The sequence below is a fragment of the Eulemur rufifrons genome, chromosome 10 (genome assembly GCF_041146395.1).
Source record: "Eulemur rufifrons isolate Redbay chromosome 10, OSU_ERuf_1, whole genome shotgun sequence".
Lineage (NCBI taxonomy): Eukaryota > Metazoa > Chordata > Mammalia > Primates > Lemuridae > Eulemur > Eulemur rufifrons.
Genome location: NC_090992.1, coordinates 6,476,283 through 6,497,056, shown reverse-complemented (window position 1 = coordinate 6,497,056; position 20,774 = coordinate 6,476,283). Strand labels below are relative to the sequence as shown.

The following is a 20,774-nucleotide window of genomic DNA, read 5'->3' as shown; positions in this document are numbered from 1 at the left end:
GAGCCCGTGCCGGGGTGTTGCGATGCCTGTGTCTTGCTATCCTGGCTCTCTCTTTCTGGTTTTCTTTCTTTTGGTAGGTGTCCTGTGGGATACACCGGGGACAGGTGTCAGCAGTTCGCAATGGTCAACTTCTCCAGTATGTCTCTTTCTTCTATTTCTTCTCTTCCCTGGTGACTGACAGTCTTCCCCTGCGGGAGGGATGGGGCCTTGCTTAGCAAGACTGGGGGGGAAGTAGGGAGTGTCCTGGGCTCCTCTCGGTCCTCAGTGCTCACCAGAAGCCTGTGCAGAGGAGACCGATACACCCCCGGCACCCCCACCTGCATACATCGGCTGTACCGCCTGGGCACAGTAATGCTGGGTTCTCTCTGCAGCAGTCGGGGCCAAGCCTAGGCCTCCTCCCCACTTCTGGGCTCAAGTAGCCTGGCCAGAAGGGGAAGAAGCATTTGCAGAACCTTCACCTGCCTCTGAAGGCTGTTTGAGGGCCAGGCAGTGAGTGTGTGCCTGTGTGGTGTGTTTGAGAGAGAGAAAAATAAGTTCTCAGAAAGCCTGTCTTCTAGTCTGGCCAGAGTTTGTTTTCAGGTTTGGAAATGGGGGGTGAGAGGAAGAGGGACTGAGAGAGAGCAGGACCCAGGGCAATGGTTTCCATGGATGCTGGCGACATTTACGTGGCTACAGGATGCGGCGGGGGTGGAGAGTGCTGCAGATGCTAAAAGACAGAGGGAATGAGGACTCAGGGATAATTGGTGACTCTCTCCAGGACCTCTATGGTCTTATACCCATCTAGGATTTCATTCCCTTCTTTAGTTCCACTCCTGAGGTTGAAGCTTTATGGTTTACACAGTTTGCTAAGAAAAAAAAAAAAAAAAATGAGCCCTGTGGCCCAGGGATGCAGCCGTAATTGTGGAGTGTTTTATTTGGGGCCTGGGAGCAGTTCCACCAAGTGCCACCAGGTGGAGGTAGAGCTGAGCAAAAAGCCACAGGCCAGCGGTAGATTCTGTTTGGGGCCCTGTGGTCTACTGGTCTGCAAGGCCTGTCCTTTGTCACCCACCCCAACCTGCAGAAAAACTAAGCTCCTGCCCAAACCACCTGCTACCTCCTCCTCTCCAGGGAGGACAGCTGGGTCCCATGAGGAGTTAGGAACTGGAGTGTGCAGATGGTACCTGGATGTTAGGAGGTAGAACTCGGGAAAATGCCAAAGGCGGGGCCCAGGCGACCATTTAGGAAGCCCTCGGAGAAAAGGAGTTTGGGACTTGGGTCTCAGGGGGGAAAACTCAGCCTTTCCCGGCCCTCCTCAGATCACAGCGTAAAAGCCCAGAAATTACTCCCAACCCAACCCAGCAGGGGAGCAGAGGCCTCAGGGGGTAGGGACTGGTCAGCCCAGAGGGTCAACTGTCTTAACAAAGTGGGGGAAGCAGCGCTCTTGCCAGGCCCCTCTGTTGGCAGAGGCCAGGGAGGAAGACTATGGTGGTAAGGGCAGAGCTTATGGAACGGACGTGTGACCCAACAGAATTCTCTAGAACCCAGGCTCCGGAAGAATTTCAGAGTCATATTCAGCCCCATGTGGAGGATTATAGGGCAGGAGGGACCTCAGCTGGAGGCAGAGCAGCCAGGCAGAGCCATGGGCCAGGTGGGAGAGGCAGTGGGGTCATTTTCCTTTCTGCCGAGAGCCTCCTGGGCTTATGGGACTGTTCTGGACAGGGAGTCCCGGCCTGTCCTGAATCAGAGCAGCAGAGCCTCGGGAACTCGGGCCGCTGTCCAAGGCCTCCGGGCCAGCTGGGCTGCTTCAGCTTTCAGCTCAGCTCTGCTGGGCGGGTGAGCAGGGCCTCAGGAGCCCAGAAAAGAGCCGGCAAAGGCAGCCCAGGCCTTGCTGCCTAGTGTCACCAGTACCATGACTGTTACCTTTCTGTAGAGGATTTATGCTCTTCAAGCATTTTCCCAGAGAGCACTTCATGCACTGCTCTAGCAGACAATTGCTGAAAAGGTAGTGTAAAGTGCTAGTTAAGTGTTCTGGCTTCAGATTCAAATAGACCTGAATAAAAATGCTGGCTGCTGAGCTCACTAGTTCTGGGGCCTCCTTTAACCTCTCCGAATTTGTTTTCTCATCTGTGAAATGGAGATGGTAGCATTTATACCTATCGGGTTGCTATGGGGATGAAATGAAGCACTGCCCGTGAAGGGCTCCGCAGAAAGCCCGCCATTGTTGTTGGGATCCGGTGCCTCTCCCAGCTCTGACTGGCCTGCGGGGGCAGCACCACCCCCACAGGCCGACTCCCAGACCTTTGCAGCCTGCCAAGACAGCATCTAGACCAGGTTATGTTTTGCAGAGACCAAGGAAACAGGGCCTGCGGCCACAATAGCACTTTGAAGCTTCTCCTTTTTCCACTGACAGCTCCTCCACTCCCCGAGAGTTAAAGCTTGTAGATCTGTACGCCACCATGTAAAAGAGCACACATGCCTGCAAGTCAAGCACAGACGCACAAGCACGTGCTTATACACGTGCACACGTGAGCAAACCACAAGCACGTGCTCACACGTGCATGCGCACGTGCTCACACCAGCACGCACACATGCATACACAGGAGCACGTGATGCACACGTGCTTAAACAGGAGCACGTGCGCACACCACCACGCACACGTGCATACACAGGAGCACGTGCTTACACCACACACATCACTGCCTCCTTGCCTAGGCACCCTATCATTGTGTGTCACGGCACGTGTGCGAGATGAAGAATTTGCATATTGTCTCATAAGCCTGGCCCTATTGGGAGTCTGTCATCAGGTTGCCGTGGTTACTAGTCAATATACAAATTTCTGGCTAATAGGACCTTCCTGTGACTTAGTGGTGCCACCCTATCCTGGCTGAGTGGCAGCCCATGAACATAATAAGTGGAAAACTGTTTACTGTGCTGGGGCAGACACAGCCATAGGCCCCTCAGAATCCAACCCATGCTTCCCACTACTCAGTAAGAACTGCCTACCTGGTGACTGGCCAAGCCATCAGTGGCCTTGTCAATCATGCCAGCCACCACTGGCCTTTGAATCAAAGGGGAGGCCAGTCAGGGGCCCCAGAAGCTGCTGCTGCTACTATTTGGTTCCCAGAGGAATGATGCAAAAGAAAACTCTTAAGGCTTTGGGATCCCTGCTCACGTCTCCAGATGGTCATTGTCCTCAAGCTTGCCCAGAGACTGGGTGAGCAGGAATAGCCATGGCTTAGCCCCAGCGGACCAGAAACTGGCCTCTAGTCTCTCTTCTGCCTCCTAATTTGCTGGGTGGCCTTGGGAAAGTGTCCTAGCACCACTGGGCTCCAGCTGCCTCATCTAATACAAGCACCTTGTCCAAAAGTGGGGCACAGCCCAGCTCCATGGATGGACCCAATCCCCTTAGTGTCCCAGGTGCTGTGGTCAAGCTGGGCTGTACTCTCTCAGGGAAGCATGGCTGGATATCCAAACCGTGTGAGCTCCCTACAGCTGCCTGAAGGGTCCCTGGGCCACAGGATTAACTACTCAGTAAGAACTGCCCTGGGCCCTTTGAGAATTATAAAGTGTGTGCTGTCTGCTCAGCACAGCTCGCCAGCCCTGCGAGAGCCTGGAGAGAAATGAACAGACTGTACTTATGGCAACTTTTTCCTACCTCCGAGAAGTCAGAGCAAAACTGAAAAGAAACCAAAAATTCCAGATCACTTGGGCTTAACAGGAGCACAGGAAGGGCTTGAGTTTGGACAGGCCGGGATTAATACTTCATTCGTGTGGTCTCTGCATGGAACTGGGGGTCAGAGCCCCAGGATCTTCCTCAAGGCTCTTTAAGTCAGAGCCATCTTAGTCCCTGGCTCAGAGTACCCTGCTCCCATGCCCTTATCCAAACGCAGAAGCCTCTGGAATCCCTATTAGGAAGCAGACGAGAGATCTAGGGGTGGATAATGCGCAGGACTGCCTGCTGACTGCCCCATGCTCTCCTGCTTCTGTGGCAGATGAGAGCATCAGGCACAGTTGCACATGCTCTATGGATCTAGTGGAGCTGATGGTGCAGACAGAGAAGCCAGAGAGTGAGCAGATCCGGGCTGGGCGGGAGCGGGGCGCTGGCACACGTGCCGAGCTCATGCTGTCCAGGCCCGCGTGTCTTCCTGTAGCTGCGTCCAGGCTCAGACAGATGGGAAAACAGAAACTATCACTTACTCACACCCACATAGCAAATTAGGGACCAGACTGAGACTTGAGGCCTGCAGACAGGTGCTTGCTGGTTGCTACTTTAGAATGGTAAGTGAGCTTTTTAAAAACACAGTTGAGATTGCTGAGCTCCCACCCCAGAACCTGATTCTATTGGTCTGGATGATTCGGAAGCTCAGCCAGGTTTGCAAAGCTTCCAGGATCCCATGACAAGGCCTGATCCCCGTTCAACACATAAGAGACTGAGACCTCTCTAGGTTGGGTATCGCTCAGGGTCACACAGCAGGTCAGGGGCAGAGCTGACCCTTGAGTCAGGGCCCTTTTATCTCACCCCTCAATGACATAGGTGTCTACCTCGCAGGGCCCTGAAATCACACATTCAAAACATGATCCCATTTCCAAGACTGTTTGCCCCCTGCTGGAGGAGCTCAGGTGTTCCACGAGTGAACCCACTCGCCTCTTTCTCTGAGCTGCAGTTTACTGTGCTAAGTGGTAAAATCGGGCTCAGGCACCATGGCCCAGCCCTGTAGCCTTCTAGGGTGTCAAGTGGAGAAGTGACCTGCTGCCTGGAGCCTCCTCCTATCCCTGCTCCTGCTCCCCCGCAGGCTCTGAGGCTCCCTGCCCAGGCTGCAGGTAGAAGAGCAGGCCAGCTAGGCCCGCGGGGCAGGGCAGAGACACGGGGCTGCTCTGGGGACCTCATGCCCTCATTCTGGACAGAAAAAGGGACCCCATGAGTGAGCTAGGGGCTGGACACGCTGTCTGCAGGAGGGCGCTGCAGGCCTGGTGCTGACACCAGGAGGAAGAGAAGGGGGCTCTCAGACCCCCGACCCCACTCACCCTCTTCCCGGGGGACATTTGCCAACTGACTCTTGCGCCTCTGCCTCCCCACCAGGTACTAACCCCACAGCTCATCTCTAAAGAACCCACCCTGCCTGCTGATTCTAACATTTCCTCTCTCTATCCTTCTTGGGGCTCTTGGGGACTGGGTGCCAGGGATGTGGCTCAGGAGGCTGGGAGGGGACACTACTAACCTGCTTTCACCTCACAGGCTGGCTGCCGGTGTCTGAGGAGTCCTGACCAACGTTTCTGTCTCTCTCTCCCCCGCCCCTCCCACTTCTCTCTACCTGTACCTCCGCCTCCACCCCTTCCCTCTCTGCCCCTCCTCTCTTCTGCACTGCCAGAGCACCTTGGATTTGAATTGAAGGGTACGGAACCTCTGTGTGTCATTCAGCGCCATCTGCACAGCCCCTCTCCACGGCCTCTGACACTACGTGTGCCGAATGTTCGGTTTCCTTTCCAAAAAATGCAAAAGGGGTGGTTCCAAATCTCTCCCCTGGCCCCATCAAGATGTCCTGTCACAAACTATGCTGATTTGGGGGGAGACAAGAGAAGCTCATGAACAGCAGGGTACCCCAGGGGTCAGACTGTGGCCCCCAGTTTACAGTGGTGCCCCCTTGCATAGGCGACGTCTATTGCCAGGAGGCCTCAGAGGCCAGGGGCCCCTCCCAAGCTGTGTGCAGCCCAGCAGGCAGCCAGCCAAGAGACGGGCCCCACGTGTGAACACGGTCCCTCAGAGGGCCAGTGTCGGGAAACCACAGAAGCCTGGTTTGGAGCGTTGTGCAGAGAGGCGTCCCTTTCCATCTGAATTCAATCCTCTTTCCTTCTCCCATGTCCAATTCCATTGCTTTTCATTCTGCACCAGGCTCATAGCTGTCTGTCTCTGCCCCTGCCCTGTGTCTGTCTACTAGGCTCTGCCATCTGCTTGAGGCTGTCACCCCCTCCATGATCTGTCCCCATGATGGCACATGTGCATCTGTGGGCAAGACCAGCAAGGGTCTGGGTTGGGCTGGCCTCTGGTGCCTGCCCCTTGTCCCCCAGCTCAGAATCTTACACATGCCTCCCCCGCCAACTGCTGCCTCTGCCCTCTGGCCCCTGGAAGACTTCTTGGGCTGGAAGGGACTTTGAGGCATTGGTGTTTCCAGCTGTCTGTGCTGAGAGGCTCCTCCCTGGCCTCAAGTGTCCAGACGTATCACAGCAGGAGAGACGCAGGGGCTCAGAGGGCAGAAGCTTGTGTGGGGCGGGATCTCAGACATGGTGCAGAGCCTGCAGTTGTGCAAAGGCTGTTCTCACGGCTGGTTTGAGGAGGTCTTAGTTCCCCACCACCTAGCCCCTATCTGCTGTCCTCAGTAGAATATAGAGCTGCCTATATCTGCCTGTATCTGCTGCCTGTGGCAGGATGGAGAGGACAGGTGTTGAGTCTGTGTGGGGTCTGTGATCGTGGCAGGGCATGCAGGGGTGAATCTGCAGGTATGTGTGTATGCATGTTGTTGGGGGGTGAAAATGTGTATACCTGTGAGGTCTCTCAGGGCAGGATGTGAGCGCACGGTGGGAGCGTGGAGCATCTTTGTGTTAAGCATTGAGCATTGAGCATTGAGCATTGTGCCGGTGGAACCGTGTGTGGATGAGAGTGTGAGTGTGTGATGTGTATGTCTGTAAAGATGGTCTGTATATTCACTCACCAATGCAACAAACATCTGCTCAACACCCGGTTTTACCAGACACAGAGTCCCTGCCCTCTTGGCACTCACATTCACAGGTATGACAGAGAACATACAAACAGGGGAGATGTCAGGTGGTCATAAGTGTGGCACAGAAAGTAAAATGAGGTAATAGGATAGTGCCAGCTGGAGTGGGGAGCTACTGGAGCTGAGTGGTCATGGAAGGCTGTCCGAGGAGGTGCCATTTGGGCTAAGACCTGTGTCTGTCTGCAGCTACCCCTGCAAATGACCAGGGAGACTATGAAGACAGGGGCCCTGCAAGCATGGGGACCACGTGGCTGGAGTGGGCTTGCCCTGTTCCGTGGACAGAAAGGCTGCCAGCGACTCCAGAGCACAGTGGACTTGGGGGAGAGGACCACGGATGAGATACAAAAGGAAGGCTGGAACCAGATAATCTGGGGCTTCAGAGGCCAGGGCAAGGCTTTAGGTTGCATTGCAGTTGCAGTGGGAAGCCACTGTGTGTTTCTAAGCAGGGGAGTAAGATGATCTACTTTACGGCTATAAACAATGTAGCTTTGGGTGGACAGTAGCCTGGGGCTGGGGGCAAGGTAGAGAGGAGTGGAAGCAGAAAGACCCATCAGAGGGTGACCATCTCCAGCTGAGAGGTGACATCCTCCCGGACTGAGCTGGAAGCCGTGGAAACGGTAAGACGTGGTCAGATCCGGGGTCTACTTGGAAGGCAAAGCTGAGAGGACTTGCAGATGGATCAGGCGTCAGGGCAGGTGGGAAGAAAAGGAGTGATCAAGAATGATTCCACGGTCTGGGGCCTGAGCAGCAGGGAAAGTGGTGTTGCACTCCTGGGCTGGAAAGAGTCGGGGAGCGGTGAGGAAAGAGGATGGGGGAGCAGTGCTTCTGCTCGGCCGTGGCCCTTGGACACGTGAGTCTGGAGCGCAGGAAGAAGTCAGGGCAGGAGATACAAATGGGAGAGTCTGCATAGAGATGGTATGTGAAGTCTGAGTCTGAATGAGATCACTAAGGGAGAGAGGGCAGGTGGAGAAAAGCAAGAAGCCTGAGATCAGCCGATGAAGTAGGAGGAACCCCAGGAGAGAAGAGACGTTCAAAAGCTCAGGGGAAGTGGGCCCCAGAAGGAGGGAGCCAGCTGAGAGGGAAGCAGGTGGTCAGAGGACTTGGCAGCATGGGGTTGTTGGTGACCATGACCAGAGTGGTCTCAGAGGAATGACGGGGACGGATGCCTGCCTGGACTGGATGGAGATGTGTGTCTGGGGCGTGAGAACGGGAGCCAGGGCTGTAGGCACCGAGCCAAGAGCCAGGGACCTGTCTAGTTGTCCAAGACCCCACCCGACTGTGTGAGTGGGCCTGAGTGTGTGTGCACGTATGCGTGTGCGTGAGTGTATCTATCTTTGTGAGGGGTCTGTCTGTGAATCAGACAGGCACAGATATAAATGTAGGTGTGTCTGGAGGGTCTGTACCCTTGGCCGTTTGCTAGTGTGTACACCTTTGCCACAGGAGATGCTGCAAGCCCAAGAGGTCAGGGACATTTCCCAGGGCTGCACCAAGGCATCAGGGTCCAGCCTCCGCTTCTCCCGGAGCTGGGTGGAGGGGCAGCCAGCAGGTGCAGATGGGGCAGGGGTGGGTCCCTGGGCTATAGCCTTGACTATGGCTAGTACTAGAATCTTTTTCCTTTTCTTCCTCCTGGCTTTCTCTGTTCAGGAAGGTAGAGGTTGTCCCACCAAGCAGTAGAGGGTAGAGAGGGTAGTCAGGCCTTTTGGGGAGCTTTGAGGCCCAGCCTAGCTCAGCTCCTCAGAAAGGGTGGGAGCTGTCCCTTGCTGCAAGGACTGCCCTAGATTCCTAGGGGTCTGTGGTGCCACTGGTGGGCTTCTCACAAGCAGAGATGGGAGGGCCGAAATGGACCAGGGCCACACCATGACCAGGCTGCAGGGATAAACCCCCACACCCCTTCCGTGGGCCTGGCCTGCTCTGCTCCTGGCCCTGAGTCTGATGTGCTGTCACCAGCCCAAAACAAGCCACTCTCCACCTTCTTAGGGAAGCTGAGGTGACTGAGCCAGGCCTTTGCCCAGGGGCTACATGTTCACTGCCATGAAGAACAACTCCCCTTGGCCAGCCAAGGTTCTTTGCAGCTGCCAGGCCACAGGGGAGCAGGACAGGGTTGCTGGCCGGGCTGGGCCCTCCCTGCCCTGCGGCCTCGGGAGCTTCCCCTCCACTCCATCCCCTCCTGTGCTTCTCCCACTCATGTGCTCTGGGCGGGCATGGGGCTTGGGAAGGTAAAACACAGGGGACCTGTGTGTGACCAGATCCAGGGGTAGGTGGGTGTTGGTGGGAAAGCGGAAGGCAATCCAGAGCATGCGGGGGGAGGGACAGGCTGGGGAGGAAAGGGATGGACAGGAGCTGGGCAGGACCCAAACTGGAGGGAGGGCAGGGGACGGGTCTCTGCACCACTGTCCCCATGGGGTCTGCCTCCAGCCCTGCCCCTCATATCGGCCCTGCCTCTGCAGAAGCTGAGGAGCTGTACCAGAAGAGGGTCCTGACCATCACCGGCATCTGTGTGGCTCTGCTGGTCGTGGGCATCGTCTGTGTGGTGGCCTACTGCAAGACCAAGTGAGTGTCAGGCGCTCAGCTGGGGCCAGGCCACGCCAAGGGATGGGCCTTCAAGACTGGGGGTTTTGTGAGCACAGGCTCTCCTCCCCCACCCCACTGTGCCTGGCCGTGGCCCCCCACACCTTCCTGTGCCCCAACTGCCCTGCAGGGGCCTCTGCAACTGGGGGTGGGGCCAAAGGGCTGGGCGGGGAGCAGGAGCAGAGGTGGTGAGACAGGCCCCAGAGGGCTGAACAAAGGCTGGCCGTGAGCACAGGCCTTGGGAGAAGACAGATCTGGGCTCACATCCAGCCCTGCCATTTCCTACGTGACCTTGAGCATGCCGACGAACCTCTCTGAGTCCTCACGGGAGTGACCCTAGTGGACACCTCAGAGGACACTGTGAGCACCTGACAGGAGGAGCACGTGTCCTGTCCAGCATCAGGCTCGGGGGCAGTGGGGGGGGGGGAGGGGAGGGGAGAGCGCAGAGGAAAAGGCTCCATTCCCAGGACAGACAGACCCCTCAAGAGGCACTGCCTGACCCCACCTTGGGAGCAGCTGAAACAAGAGGACAGAGAAGGTGCCTGGGCAGAGGAGAGGTGGGGGCGGAACCTCGGTGCAAGGAGACTAAGTGGGCAGAAGGGAGAGCTGGGCAGTTCAGCTGGAATCGTGCAAGCTAAAGACCACAGCTGTGTCCCCTGGGCATAAGCAGCCCAGACTGAGAGCTAGGGCCAGAAAGAAAGGGGACATGAGTCTAAAAAGATAGCTGGGACCCAGAAGGCAGCATGGGCCTTGAATGCCAAGCTAGGGAGTCTGGGTTTATCCTGCAGACAACGGGGAGTGAATAAAGGTTGTAGAGTGATGTCATTCGGAAAAATGATAGATTTGTCACATTTGTTCATATCTGGAGAGCAAGGATCTGGACATAGCCACCATTTCAGGGACTGAGTCTCTGGTCTTGACTCTTGTTAGCCCCGTCTGTGGGATCTAAGGCCCTGCTGGCCTTGTCTTGGATAAGTGCAGGAGCAGAAAGGCTGGAGGCAGGTAAGGAGGGAACTGAGGCTCAGGGAGCCCAGAGGGGGAGACTGGGCCCAAGAGGGAAAATTGAATCCAAGAATTGGGAAAAAAGCAAGCCCCCATTCTGACCCCACTGTACTTACTCATTTCTTCAACAAACGTTCATTCACGGCCTGCCGGACGCCAGGCCCTGCCCCCAGCACAGAGCCAGTGCTCTGAGCAGTCATGGAACACATTCTAGAAGCAACTAACCTAGGCTGGACGGCAGGAGGGCTTTCCCTGAGGAAGCAGCATTTGGCCTGGGGCCCAAGGGTTGAGCAGGAGTTAGCAGGTGAGGGGGAGAGAAAGTAGTCTAGGTGAAGGGACGAGCATGTGCAAAGGCCCAAGAGCAGAGAGGACAGACCACAGTGGAGGACCAGAGAGAAGCTCCCGAGGATGCAGCAAGCTGGGGTAGGGGAGGGCAGCAAGAAAGGGCAGGGAGGGAAACCAGACGCTGAGGGCCAGTGAAGGCTTTTAAACAGGGGAATGATGTGATTAGATTTGTTGATTACAAAACAAATCAACTGAGCATTTAATAAGTGCCAATGTAAAGTAGTCCCACAGGCCCTGACTCCCTAACCACAGCACCCTGTTTTGTATTCTTCATAGCATTTCACTGAAAGTATCTAGTAGCCTGTCTGCCTCCCCTACTGGCCCACGGGCTTCGATAAGGGCAGGGGTCCTGCCTGTCTTTCCTGCTCCAAAACAGTGTCTGGAACAAAATAAAACCTCAGTAAATACGGAATGAATGAATGAGGGAGGCGGGAGAGTGTCAGCACTGTGCTCGAATATTTTATATACTTTTAACCACCAACAGTCTTTGGGATGGGTAAACGATCCCCCGATCCCCTGTTGTACAGATGAGGAAGTGAAGCGTGGGAGCGTAAGTAACGCCCAGGGCTGCAAAGCTGGAAAGCCGTGCACTTCCACTCCCTGGGCAGAGCCACAGCTCATTACCACGACGACGCTTAGGTCCTGGACTCAGGGTGGTGGCGATGGTGTAGGGGCAGCTTGAGCACAGGGAAGAGCAGTAGCCACAGCAGTCTGGGGCAGAGGGAAGAGTAGTTTCCCTGGACAGCAGCCAGGCAAGTTCATCTACTGCGGGGAGGGTGGAGCATGCCAAGTTCACCCACCCTTCCCCTGTGCAGGAAACAACGGAAGCAGATGCACAACCACCTCCGGCAGAACATGTGCCCGGCCCACCAGAACCGGAGCTTGGCCAATGGGCCCAGCCACCCCCGGCTGGACCCCGAGGAGATCCAGATGGCAGATGTGAGTGGCATTCCCGGTCCCCCTTCTGAGCCCTCAGTGGTCAGCCAGCATTCTCATGCCCCCTGCAAGGATGGGCCAGGGCAGCAGCCAGCCCATCCTGCGACCAGCCTTGCCGGCTGGGCACTGCCTCACAGGATGGCTGGCCTCGCTCTGCCCACTTCCATGAGGAAGGAGGGGGGCTGATTTGCTGGGGCCCTTGCTGCCCCAGCATCAAGTCACTTCTCATCCAGTGGACACCCCCAACCTGGAGCTTAGTGCTCATCACTTCCCCATTCCCATCAGCAAAGAGGGTTGATCTGGTCTCTCGTCACTAACTCCTACCCAACTCTCTGTCTGTTCCAGTATATCTCCAAGAACGTCCCAGCCACAGATCATGTCATCAGGAGGGAAACTGAGACCACCTTCTCTGGGAGCCACTCCTGTTCTCCTTCTCACCACTGCTCCACAGCCACGCCCACCTCCAGCCACAGGTGGGCACCACCAAAGCCCACAGAAACTGGTAGACGCCCATACTTTATCTGGTGTAACATGCCAGCATTCAAACATCCAGAGCCATTTGAGACCCACTCCTGAGTTTGCCACATGAATCGTAGTCCACCCTACCCTTCTCTCCAGAACGGGGGAGGCCTGTCCACACAGCACAAAGGCCACACAGCTCAGGAAATAACATAGTTGGCACCTTTCCTCCCTGGGGAGCACCATGGAATAGTCAGGGCTGCCACATAGAGGCCACTGGGGCTGGGCTCCTGAGATAGGTGGCAAAGGACCATGGGGGTGGAAGGGTCCCAGGCAGGGGCCCCAGGGCAAGGCTAGGGGGAGGCTGGTTGCAGGGAGGAAAGGAAGGGGTCTCTGCACGTTACAGCTCACCCATGCACGGGACCCCAGCCCGCCCTCTCCCCACATTAGGGTGCTGTACTCCACATCAGCCCAGAGTGGAGAAGCGCAGCGAACTGAGGGTGCTTGAGACGAGATGAAGAGCTGGGGAGGGAATGGCCATGGGATCACACCTGCTGGGCCACCTGCCCCCTCCTGATCCTTCGCCTCACCCCCATCTGGCTTTCCCAGACACGAGAGCCACACGTGGAGCCTGGAACGTTCTGAGAGCCTGACCTCTGACTCCCAGTCGGGCATCATGCTGTCATCGGTGGGCACCAGCAAGTGCAATAGCCCCGCTTGTGTGGAGGCCCGGGCCCGGCGGGCAGCAGCCTACAGCCTGGAGGAGCGGCGCAGGGCAGCCATGCCACCCTACCACGACTCTGTGGACTCCCTGCACGACTCCCCACACAGCGAGAGGTCAGTTCCTGCCCCTAACCTGTGCCCCATCCTTGGAGGGCTGGCATTGCTGACCCAATGCTGACCCTTAGGGCCCCTCAGGGACACTCCAAAGAGCCTCACCTCCATTGTTTAGATGGGAAAACAAGGTCCCAGAAAGGTTAAATGGCCTACTCAGGGCCATCGGCATGTTAATGACAGGCTGGAAGAAGAGCCGGGCCAGTGGACCCTGGTGTAGAGTGACCATCGAATTTAATTGTCCTACTAGGATACTTTTCAGAGTAGAAGGGGACATTATTAATAATTGCACTGGAACATCAGGAACAGGGGCTGTTCCAGACAACCGGGATATACGGCTGCCCTGTCCTAGTATCAACTAGAGGCTCCATGTCCCATCAGGAACAGAAAGACACAGGACTGAGTAGATTAGAGAGTGTGAGGGGAGGTGTCTTTGAGGAGACTGACCAGTGCGGAATGGACGTGAGCGAAGAATGATCGCGGGCCCTGGCAGGATCGGTAATAAGGCCCCAGGGGCAAGGCATTGTTGGGCCTCTGAGCAATGGATGCAGGAAGAACCAGGAAACCCGCCTTCTTCCCTGACTCTGAGCCAGGAATCACAAGGGCCAGCCCTGCACCCTGCTCAGCCCTTGAGTGGCACTCAGCACGCAGGGTCTGTGTGAGGACAGCAGTGGAAGGTGCATGGTGCTAGGAACTCCAGAGTGGGGAGGACGGAGAGGAGCAGATTTCTCCTACTCTCAACGCGGCCTCCTCCACGCCAGGCCCTGTGCTAGGCAGGCCTGCCTGGGCATCCAGACGTGGCCCACCTGGTTCCTGCTCCGGAGGAACTCCTGGCCGTGGAGACAAACCATGGAAGCTCACAAACGCCTGTGGAAAGCACAGGACGCCACACCAGGGCAGAGAAACCCAGCCTGACTGCAGGCTCTGGGAAGCAGCCAGGTTTCCAAGCCTGACCTTGCCAAGCCCAGCTCCCCCAGCTTGCTGTGATTTGCAGCAAGTTGACCACCTCTGTACCCTGTTCCCTCAGCTGTAGAACAGGGAGAACAATACCCATTACACACGGTTCTGGTGGAGGCCACCTGCGATAACGTGCACAAAGCTCTTTGCCTTGTAGCCGGCACGGAGCCGGGACTCACTAGGTGCAGCTGTTGTTATCAGGAGTAACCAGGGCAGTAGGACTCCTAAACGGGTGGCAGGAATATGCGAGGCAGAGTGAGGGGAAGGAATGTGTTCCAGGCACAGAGAACAACTTGAGCTGTTCCAACAGAGGCACCTAAGAACAGGGGTGGTGAGCGAGGTGCTGGAGCAGGGTGGGCTGTGGGAGCAGTGGAGCTGGGCAGGCTGGGGTCGGACAGACCGATGGACAGGGCCCTGGGCTTCTGCTCAGAGGAGGCTGGGTGCACAAGCAGCAAGGGCCTCCTCCAGCAGAGCTGAGACTTGAAGACTGCTCTGGGAACTGCACAGAGGGCAGGAGAAGAGACTGTGGGTGGGAGCGTGACCAGAGTGGACAGCTGGGCCCAGGTGGGGTGGAGAGTGTGCCCCAGGACAAGAGAATGGGTAGGACTCCGTGGTTAATTAGGTGCACAGGTGGGAGAGGGAACAGGGGAGTCAGGTGATTCAGAAAGAACTAAGAGAATGTGGACTCTGGGCTGGTTCCGGAGAGCAGTGAGGTACCCCACTGTTGGGTCTGGAAGAGAGGCGTGGAGATGGGTGGTCCCTGCCCTGAGGTGGACAGTGGTGGGGCAGGAGACTGATGGGCTCACAGGGGAACGTGGAGAACAAGAAGGGACAGGTACCCGGAACCCAGTCTGGGAGATACCAGCAAGGGCAAACTTGTGAGGTAACTGGGGGTCTTGAGCCACAAGCAGAGACACCTCTATGTGGTCTTATTTGTCAGCCCTGGGCTGATGGCCCTGCGGGGCATGAGCAGTCACTTCCCTGAGGCAGCTTTTGACTTCACTATAAGAAGGAATATTTCCCTCACTGAAGCCGTCAGGCCATGGGATGAACTGTCCCTGCAGGAGCAGTGAATCTAGGTCACAGGGGTATCTGAACGGGGATAGAGGCTCTGGGACCGGGCAGTATGAGTCCTGGTTCCTGCCCAGCTTCCATTCAAATCCCAGCTCTGCCTCTTCCTGGCTGTGCAAACCCTGAGTAAGTTACTTAAACGTCCGGTTTCCTGTGTGTGATGTGGGGCTAAAGGTCTTAGACAATTGCTATAGCAAATGAGATCGCACCTGTGCCTATGCCTGAGCTCCGCTCGTGACTCGAGCATTCCTGGAGGCTTACAACGAGTCGGGCCCTGGGCTACGACATCCATTCCCCTGATACATTTTTGGAGTCATCCCAACAACGCTATGGAATGAACACTACAGTTACGCCCGCTTAACAGATAAGGACACTGAGGCTCGGAGAGGTTAAGGAAATTGCGTGAGGTCACTGGGGATCGCCGCTGTCATTCTTGCAGGCGGGATCGCAGGCAAGGTCTCGGTCCACCCCTCGCACCCCCACCCCTACCCCGGCCCACGCCTCTGCCTCTGCCCGCAGGTACGTGTCGGCCCTGACCACGCCCGCGCGCCTCTCGCCCGTGGACTTCCACTACTCGCTGGCCACGCAGGTGCCGACTTTCGAGATCACGTCGCCCAACTCGGCGCACGCCGTGTCGCTGCCGCCGGCCGCGCCCAGCAGCTACCGCCTGGCGGAGCAGCAGCCGCTGCTGCGGCAGCCGGCGCCCCCCGGGCCCGGGCCCGGGCCGGGCGCGGACATGCAGCGCAGCTACGACAGCTACTACTACCCCGCGGCGGGCCCGGGGCCGCGGCGCGGGGCCTGCGCGCTGGGCGGCAGCCTGGGCAGCCTGCCCGCCAGCCCCTTCCGCATCCCGGAGGACGACGAGTACGAGACCACGCAGGAGTGCGCGCCCCCGCCGCCGCCGCGGCCGCGTGCGCGCGGCGCGTCTCGCAGGACGTCGGCGGGGCCCCGGCGCTGGCGCCGCTCGCGCCTCAACGGGCTGGCGGCGCAGCGCGCACGCGCGGCGCGGGACTCGCTGTCGCTGAGCTCGGGCTCGGGCGGCGGCTCGGCTTCGGCCTCGGACGACGACGCGGACGACGCGGACGGGGCGCTGGCGGCCGAGAGCACGCCCTTCCTCGGCCTGCGCGCGGCGCACGACGCGCTGCGCTCGGACTCGCCGCCGCTGTGCCCGGCGGCCGACAGCAGGACTTACTACTCGCTGGACAGCCACAGCACGCGCGCCAGCAGCAGACACAGCCGCGGGCCGCCCGCGCGGGCCGCGCAGGACTCGGCGCCCCTCTAGGGCGCGCCGCCCTCTGCGCCCGCCCCGCTGTCAGGAGAACGCAGACCGCCGACTGGAGGAAGGAGGAAAAAAAGAAATAAAAATATTTTTATTTTCTATAAAAGGAAAAAAGTATAACAAAATGTTTTATTTTCATTTTAGCAAAAATTGTCTTATAATACTAGCTAACGGCAAAGACGTTTTTATAGGGAAACTATTTATATGTAACATCCTGATTTACAGCTTCGGAAAAAAAAAGAAACAACAAAAAAAAAGAGAGATGGGCCAATTTTTTGACTCTTTAATAGAAACCTATTTTGTGGTGCCTTTTGCTGTACGCTATCCTGGGGCTCCTGGAGAAAAGTCTGGGCTGGGGGTGGGGGAACCGTAGGATCCCGAGCTGGCAGGGGTGAGAGAGCAGGGAAGGGAGAGGCTGCGGGGTTCTGATGGAGGCGAGGGGTGAGGTGGGGAGAGGTTGGCCCCGAGGAAGAAAATGAGGACAGAAGGAGCTTTACCCCCCGGGCGAAATCTGGAGGTTCTGGGCCCCTGGGAGGAGAGGGCGGGATCCTAGGCTTAGAGCTAGAGCTGGGGTACCTTCCAGGGGGAGACGAAGATCCAGCGACAGCTACCAGAATGGGGAGAGGGCCTCCCACTACTCACAGCTCTTAGGGGAGGGGGGACAGAGACAGGTCTCCCCAACAGCGTGGGCCCAGGGAGGGGGCAGCCCTGCCAGGGGCCCAATGTTCGTGGCTCCTCCTCCCCCGCGGCCTCCAGGACACCCCTCTGTCCTCTGCAGCACCTTCGTTTACAGGTCGTCTTTTCTATTTTACGCCTGCATGTCCTTTGCATTTCAGATTCTTTAGATTGGATGCATGGTCACGCTGGGACCGAGAAGAGCCACTGGACAGTGTATTCGATTCCCCTTTTAGCAATAAAGTAACACCATTTCCTTTTCACAGCCCGCCTCCCAGCCCCCAGCCCACCGGTGACTTCCACTCCCTCTCTAGTCCTGCCCTCCCCACCCCCCAAAACTGGGTCCACTGCTAATTTGTCAAAAAGGTAATTGTTTAAAAAAATCCCAAACAGAAACAAATGGGAACCCTGCCCTGAAATGTCCCAACACCTGACTGTTGACACTTGAACATTTTTATATTATAAATAAAATCAGAAATAACTCTTGTTTGACTGTGTGTGCCTAGCCCCCAGGCGAGGAGGGAGGTCAGAGGATGAGGACCTGTGGTGGAGGTGGATGGGTGTTGGTGGGGGGGTTGGTGAGGGCCAGGGCAGTCCCTGGGAGGAAGTGACCAACCTCCCTGGCCCCAGCTCCCAGGACAGCCCTCCTCCCTCTTCCAAGAACATTTACCGGGTGTCGCCCCTGGCTCTGGGGAACCTGGCCAAGGGACTGACGCACATTACTCTGCTTCAAATTCAGCCTCAGAACTCTGGCCCAGTTCCTGCCCTGGATCCACCAGGCCGGACTGAGGCAGCAGTTGCCAGGCACAGGTGGGCGAGGAGAGCAGAGTTGTGCAGTTGGCACTGGGGCAGCCAAAGCAAGATGACCCTTGGGGCCTCAGGCACGTCACAGGCAAAGCCTGGACATGCAAGGTGGCATAATGGGTACCGTTGACTGCCAGGAGGACCACAGCTGTGCAGCTCATAAGCCCACAGGGTGTTGCTCTTTCCCCAATTTTATAAACCCTCAGAGCCAGGGCCTGTCCAAACGTGCAGCCCCCGGTGCGGAGTACATGGCTTCAGTCTGGAAAAGGCAGATGGAGGTCCAGGCTTACGCAGCCTTTCTCCTCATCAACCAGTTTATTAAGCCAGTGCCCAGCAGCAGGGGCTGTTCAGTTCCAGCCAGACACCAGGGAGTCTTCAAAGAGCTGAGGTAGTTGGTGTGCATGTGCGTAGCTTTGTGTGTGTGGGAGGGGGTTTGTTGAATGTCCCTAGGATGTGTGTAGTTGGAGACCTGCAGTTGGGAGGGACAGAGCAGCTTGTGGTTGAGGGCTCAGGCATCCACAGGCCCGAGTTAAATTCCAGCTTGCCCCTCACTAGCTGTGCAACTTTTCTAGACCGCAGTTTCCTCGCTGTGAAATGGTGACGCAGATCCCTACCTTGGAGGGTTGCTCTGGAGGTTATATGTACAAAGGACCTCATACTGCTCCAGGCACATGATAGATGCCTATTAAATGGCTAATTTCATGGTGGTGATGACAATATCCTGTGCCTGGCATCCTTGAATCACACAGCCAGAGAGTGGCAGAAACTGGCTGAGGGGGAGGTGATGGAGAAAAGTAGAGAAAGAACTGAAGTCATTGTATTCATTGCTGGGGGGCTGGGAAAAAGTACCTGTTACAAAGAAACAAAGGCAAATCAGGACTAAATGCTGCATAAACCTGCAAATCACTGACCCTCCCAGGCCCCACCGGATGATTGATCTCACCCAGACCCCTGTGCTGCCTCTGTGTTTGCATTTGGCTTTAAAATTCTCCGAGAGCCAGTTATTCTTCCATGTAACCTCTGACTTCTATGGGATCCCAAATTAACTCCATATGACCTCTTGGTAAATCCACTGACCTTTGTATGACCCAGCTTAGTGTCCTCATCTGACCCTTCCGAGGGCTATGTGTCACTGCTGCCTTCTAAATTTGAGAGTCAGAAACTACTCCCATGACTCAAATGAACCCACCGATGTCTATGTGACCCTCAGTTCATTCTGAATGACCTCTTGGCAAACTCATTGACTTTCACATGACTTATTTGGTACCTTCATTGCTCTGGATTGTAAGATACCTGCGACACCTGCCGAGAGTCTAAGGCCAGAACCTAACACAGCTGCTGGCTCTTTCCTCATCATGCCGTCCACGCCTTTGTTTCACAGGTGTGGCTGGGACCTGAGAATACATTTGGCCAGAGAGGCCCCTTCTCCACTCTCAAATTTCTGCCCTGGGGAACCTTTAGTACGGCCTTTCAGGAAGAGTGGCAATCCTATGGAGCATCTTCCTACCACCACTCTGTTCCCTGGGACACTTGGGACATTTGTGCAGCTTCCTGAGTCCAGGTATTCTTCCCCACGCCCGCCCTTCTTTCTTTTCTCTGCCAGGTCATTTTTGGTTTCTCACCCCAACCCCTCTCAGAGTCCCAAACGGTAACGGTAATCACCTGTCCCTCTCCCCACTAGACTGAGAGCCCCACGAGGACAGGGAGCTAGCCAAACATTTTCTCATCACGGTGTCCCCAGCACCCAGCGTACAGCACTCATGCGGCACACGGGTGGCTCTCACTTAATGAGGAGGAAGGCGGGAGAAACACTGTCATAAGGGTCAGCCCGCCAAGGAATCCCTCAGCCTGCAGCCACTTCCCAGGACCACCAGGTGGCGCAAACCACTTACTGCGTCTCATCAGCCCCTGGATTTGGAAAGTCCTAGAAAATGGGCATATTAGAGGCAGAGGTTGTGGGGAGAACATAAGCGTCCATTAGAATGCAGGAAGAAATATTAGAACTTTGATTTAGATTTATTTTCATCTCGTCTTTTTTAAATTTCTATTTTTGTGTATGTTTTATAATGTACATAATATTTTAGTACAGTAGTACATGTATATAATTTACAAATAAATAATTATACAATTAAGGAAGCAAACTAAAAATGTTTTTACTGAGGGGAGGCACAACCAGTGCTCGGGAAGCACATCTGTCTGCAGCTGCCAGAGCTCGCGTCTCCGCTTTCCACTCACCCGCCCTCGTGGAGCGGAGGTGGGACGCTGACCTGAACACCAAAGGACCTTTGAGGCAGCACGGAGAAAGTACAGAGAGCTCTTTTCTGTTGCCACATTGTGTTTTCAATTTCATTTAAATGAACATTTACTTCCTCTGAGCAAAACAAAGGGGCCAGATGGTTTGGTTATAAAACACACTTCAGCTGATCCAATTTTAAAAATCCGGATTTAAATCACTACCTCTCTCCACGTACTCAAATGTCCTTTGCATCAAATGTGAGAGAGCTTGTAACTGTTAGGTACTTAGTTGCAAGGCTGGCTTATTTAACTAAATACGTGGCCACAGAAGTCCAATTGCTGACCAGACTACAGTAATCTGAGCAATAGAGAGGTTCGCTCAGCACAGCTGCACCGAGGCTGCCGGCACCACCGCCCACTCGTCAGTCTCAGGAATGCAGGGCTAAAGGGCGCTAACCTGTGATTATCACATAGCAAAGTTCTCTGTTCTTCCCAGACATGTTCTTAGCTAAGCCCTTCTGATTCACTAGAAAAATGAAAGGAATAGCAACCTAAAACCGATAACTTGTCATTCCCTTTTCCCAAGACCAAGAATTGGTGGCTTCCATAGCCTTCCCCGCCACGCGTCTTTGGGCTTGTTGACAAGTGGCTATGTGCAAGGCAGAGTGTCTTATATTCCTGTAGTAGTAAATCTGTCCAAAAGGTCACCTCTGGGGCTCAGAGACCTGGCAGCACCAACATAAAGACCCAAACATAAACAGGGCCATTGTCCCATCCCACTCACCCCCCAGGATGTCCACGGGACGGATAGGGTGGTGCGCACATGCTCTATTTTTCCCCAAAGCATCAGCTGTGAG

At 56.0% G+C, this 20,774-nt stretch overlaps 1 protein-coding gene across 5 annotated transcripts in view; it reads left to right on the top strand.

Annotated features, from left to right (window-relative positions):
* NRG2 (neuregulin 2) overlaps positions 1-16,206 on the top strand; it is a 185,840-nt gene extending 169,634 nt beyond the window's left edge. For 2 of the 5 annotated variants that reach the window (XM_069484106.1, XM_069484102.1), the window contains 5 exons: positions 9,200-9,302; positions 11,483-11,606; positions 11,949-12,076; positions 12,672-12,899; positions 15,444-16,206. In XM_069484106.1, coding sequence (XP_069340207.1) covers positions 9,200-9,302; positions 11,483-11,606; positions 11,949-12,076; positions 12,672-12,899; positions 15,444-16,206 — 1,346 coding nt within the window. Of the gene's footprint in view, positions 1-77; positions 137-5,348; positions 5,373-9,199; positions 9,303-11,482; positions 11,607-11,948; positions 12,077-12,671; positions 12,900-15,443 lie in introns of all 5 variants that reach the window. The other 3 variants (XM_069484104.1, XM_069484105.1, XM_069484103.1) reach the window with 3 other exon arrangements.
* The last annotated feature ends 4,568 nt before the right edge of the window (positions 16,207-20,774 follow it).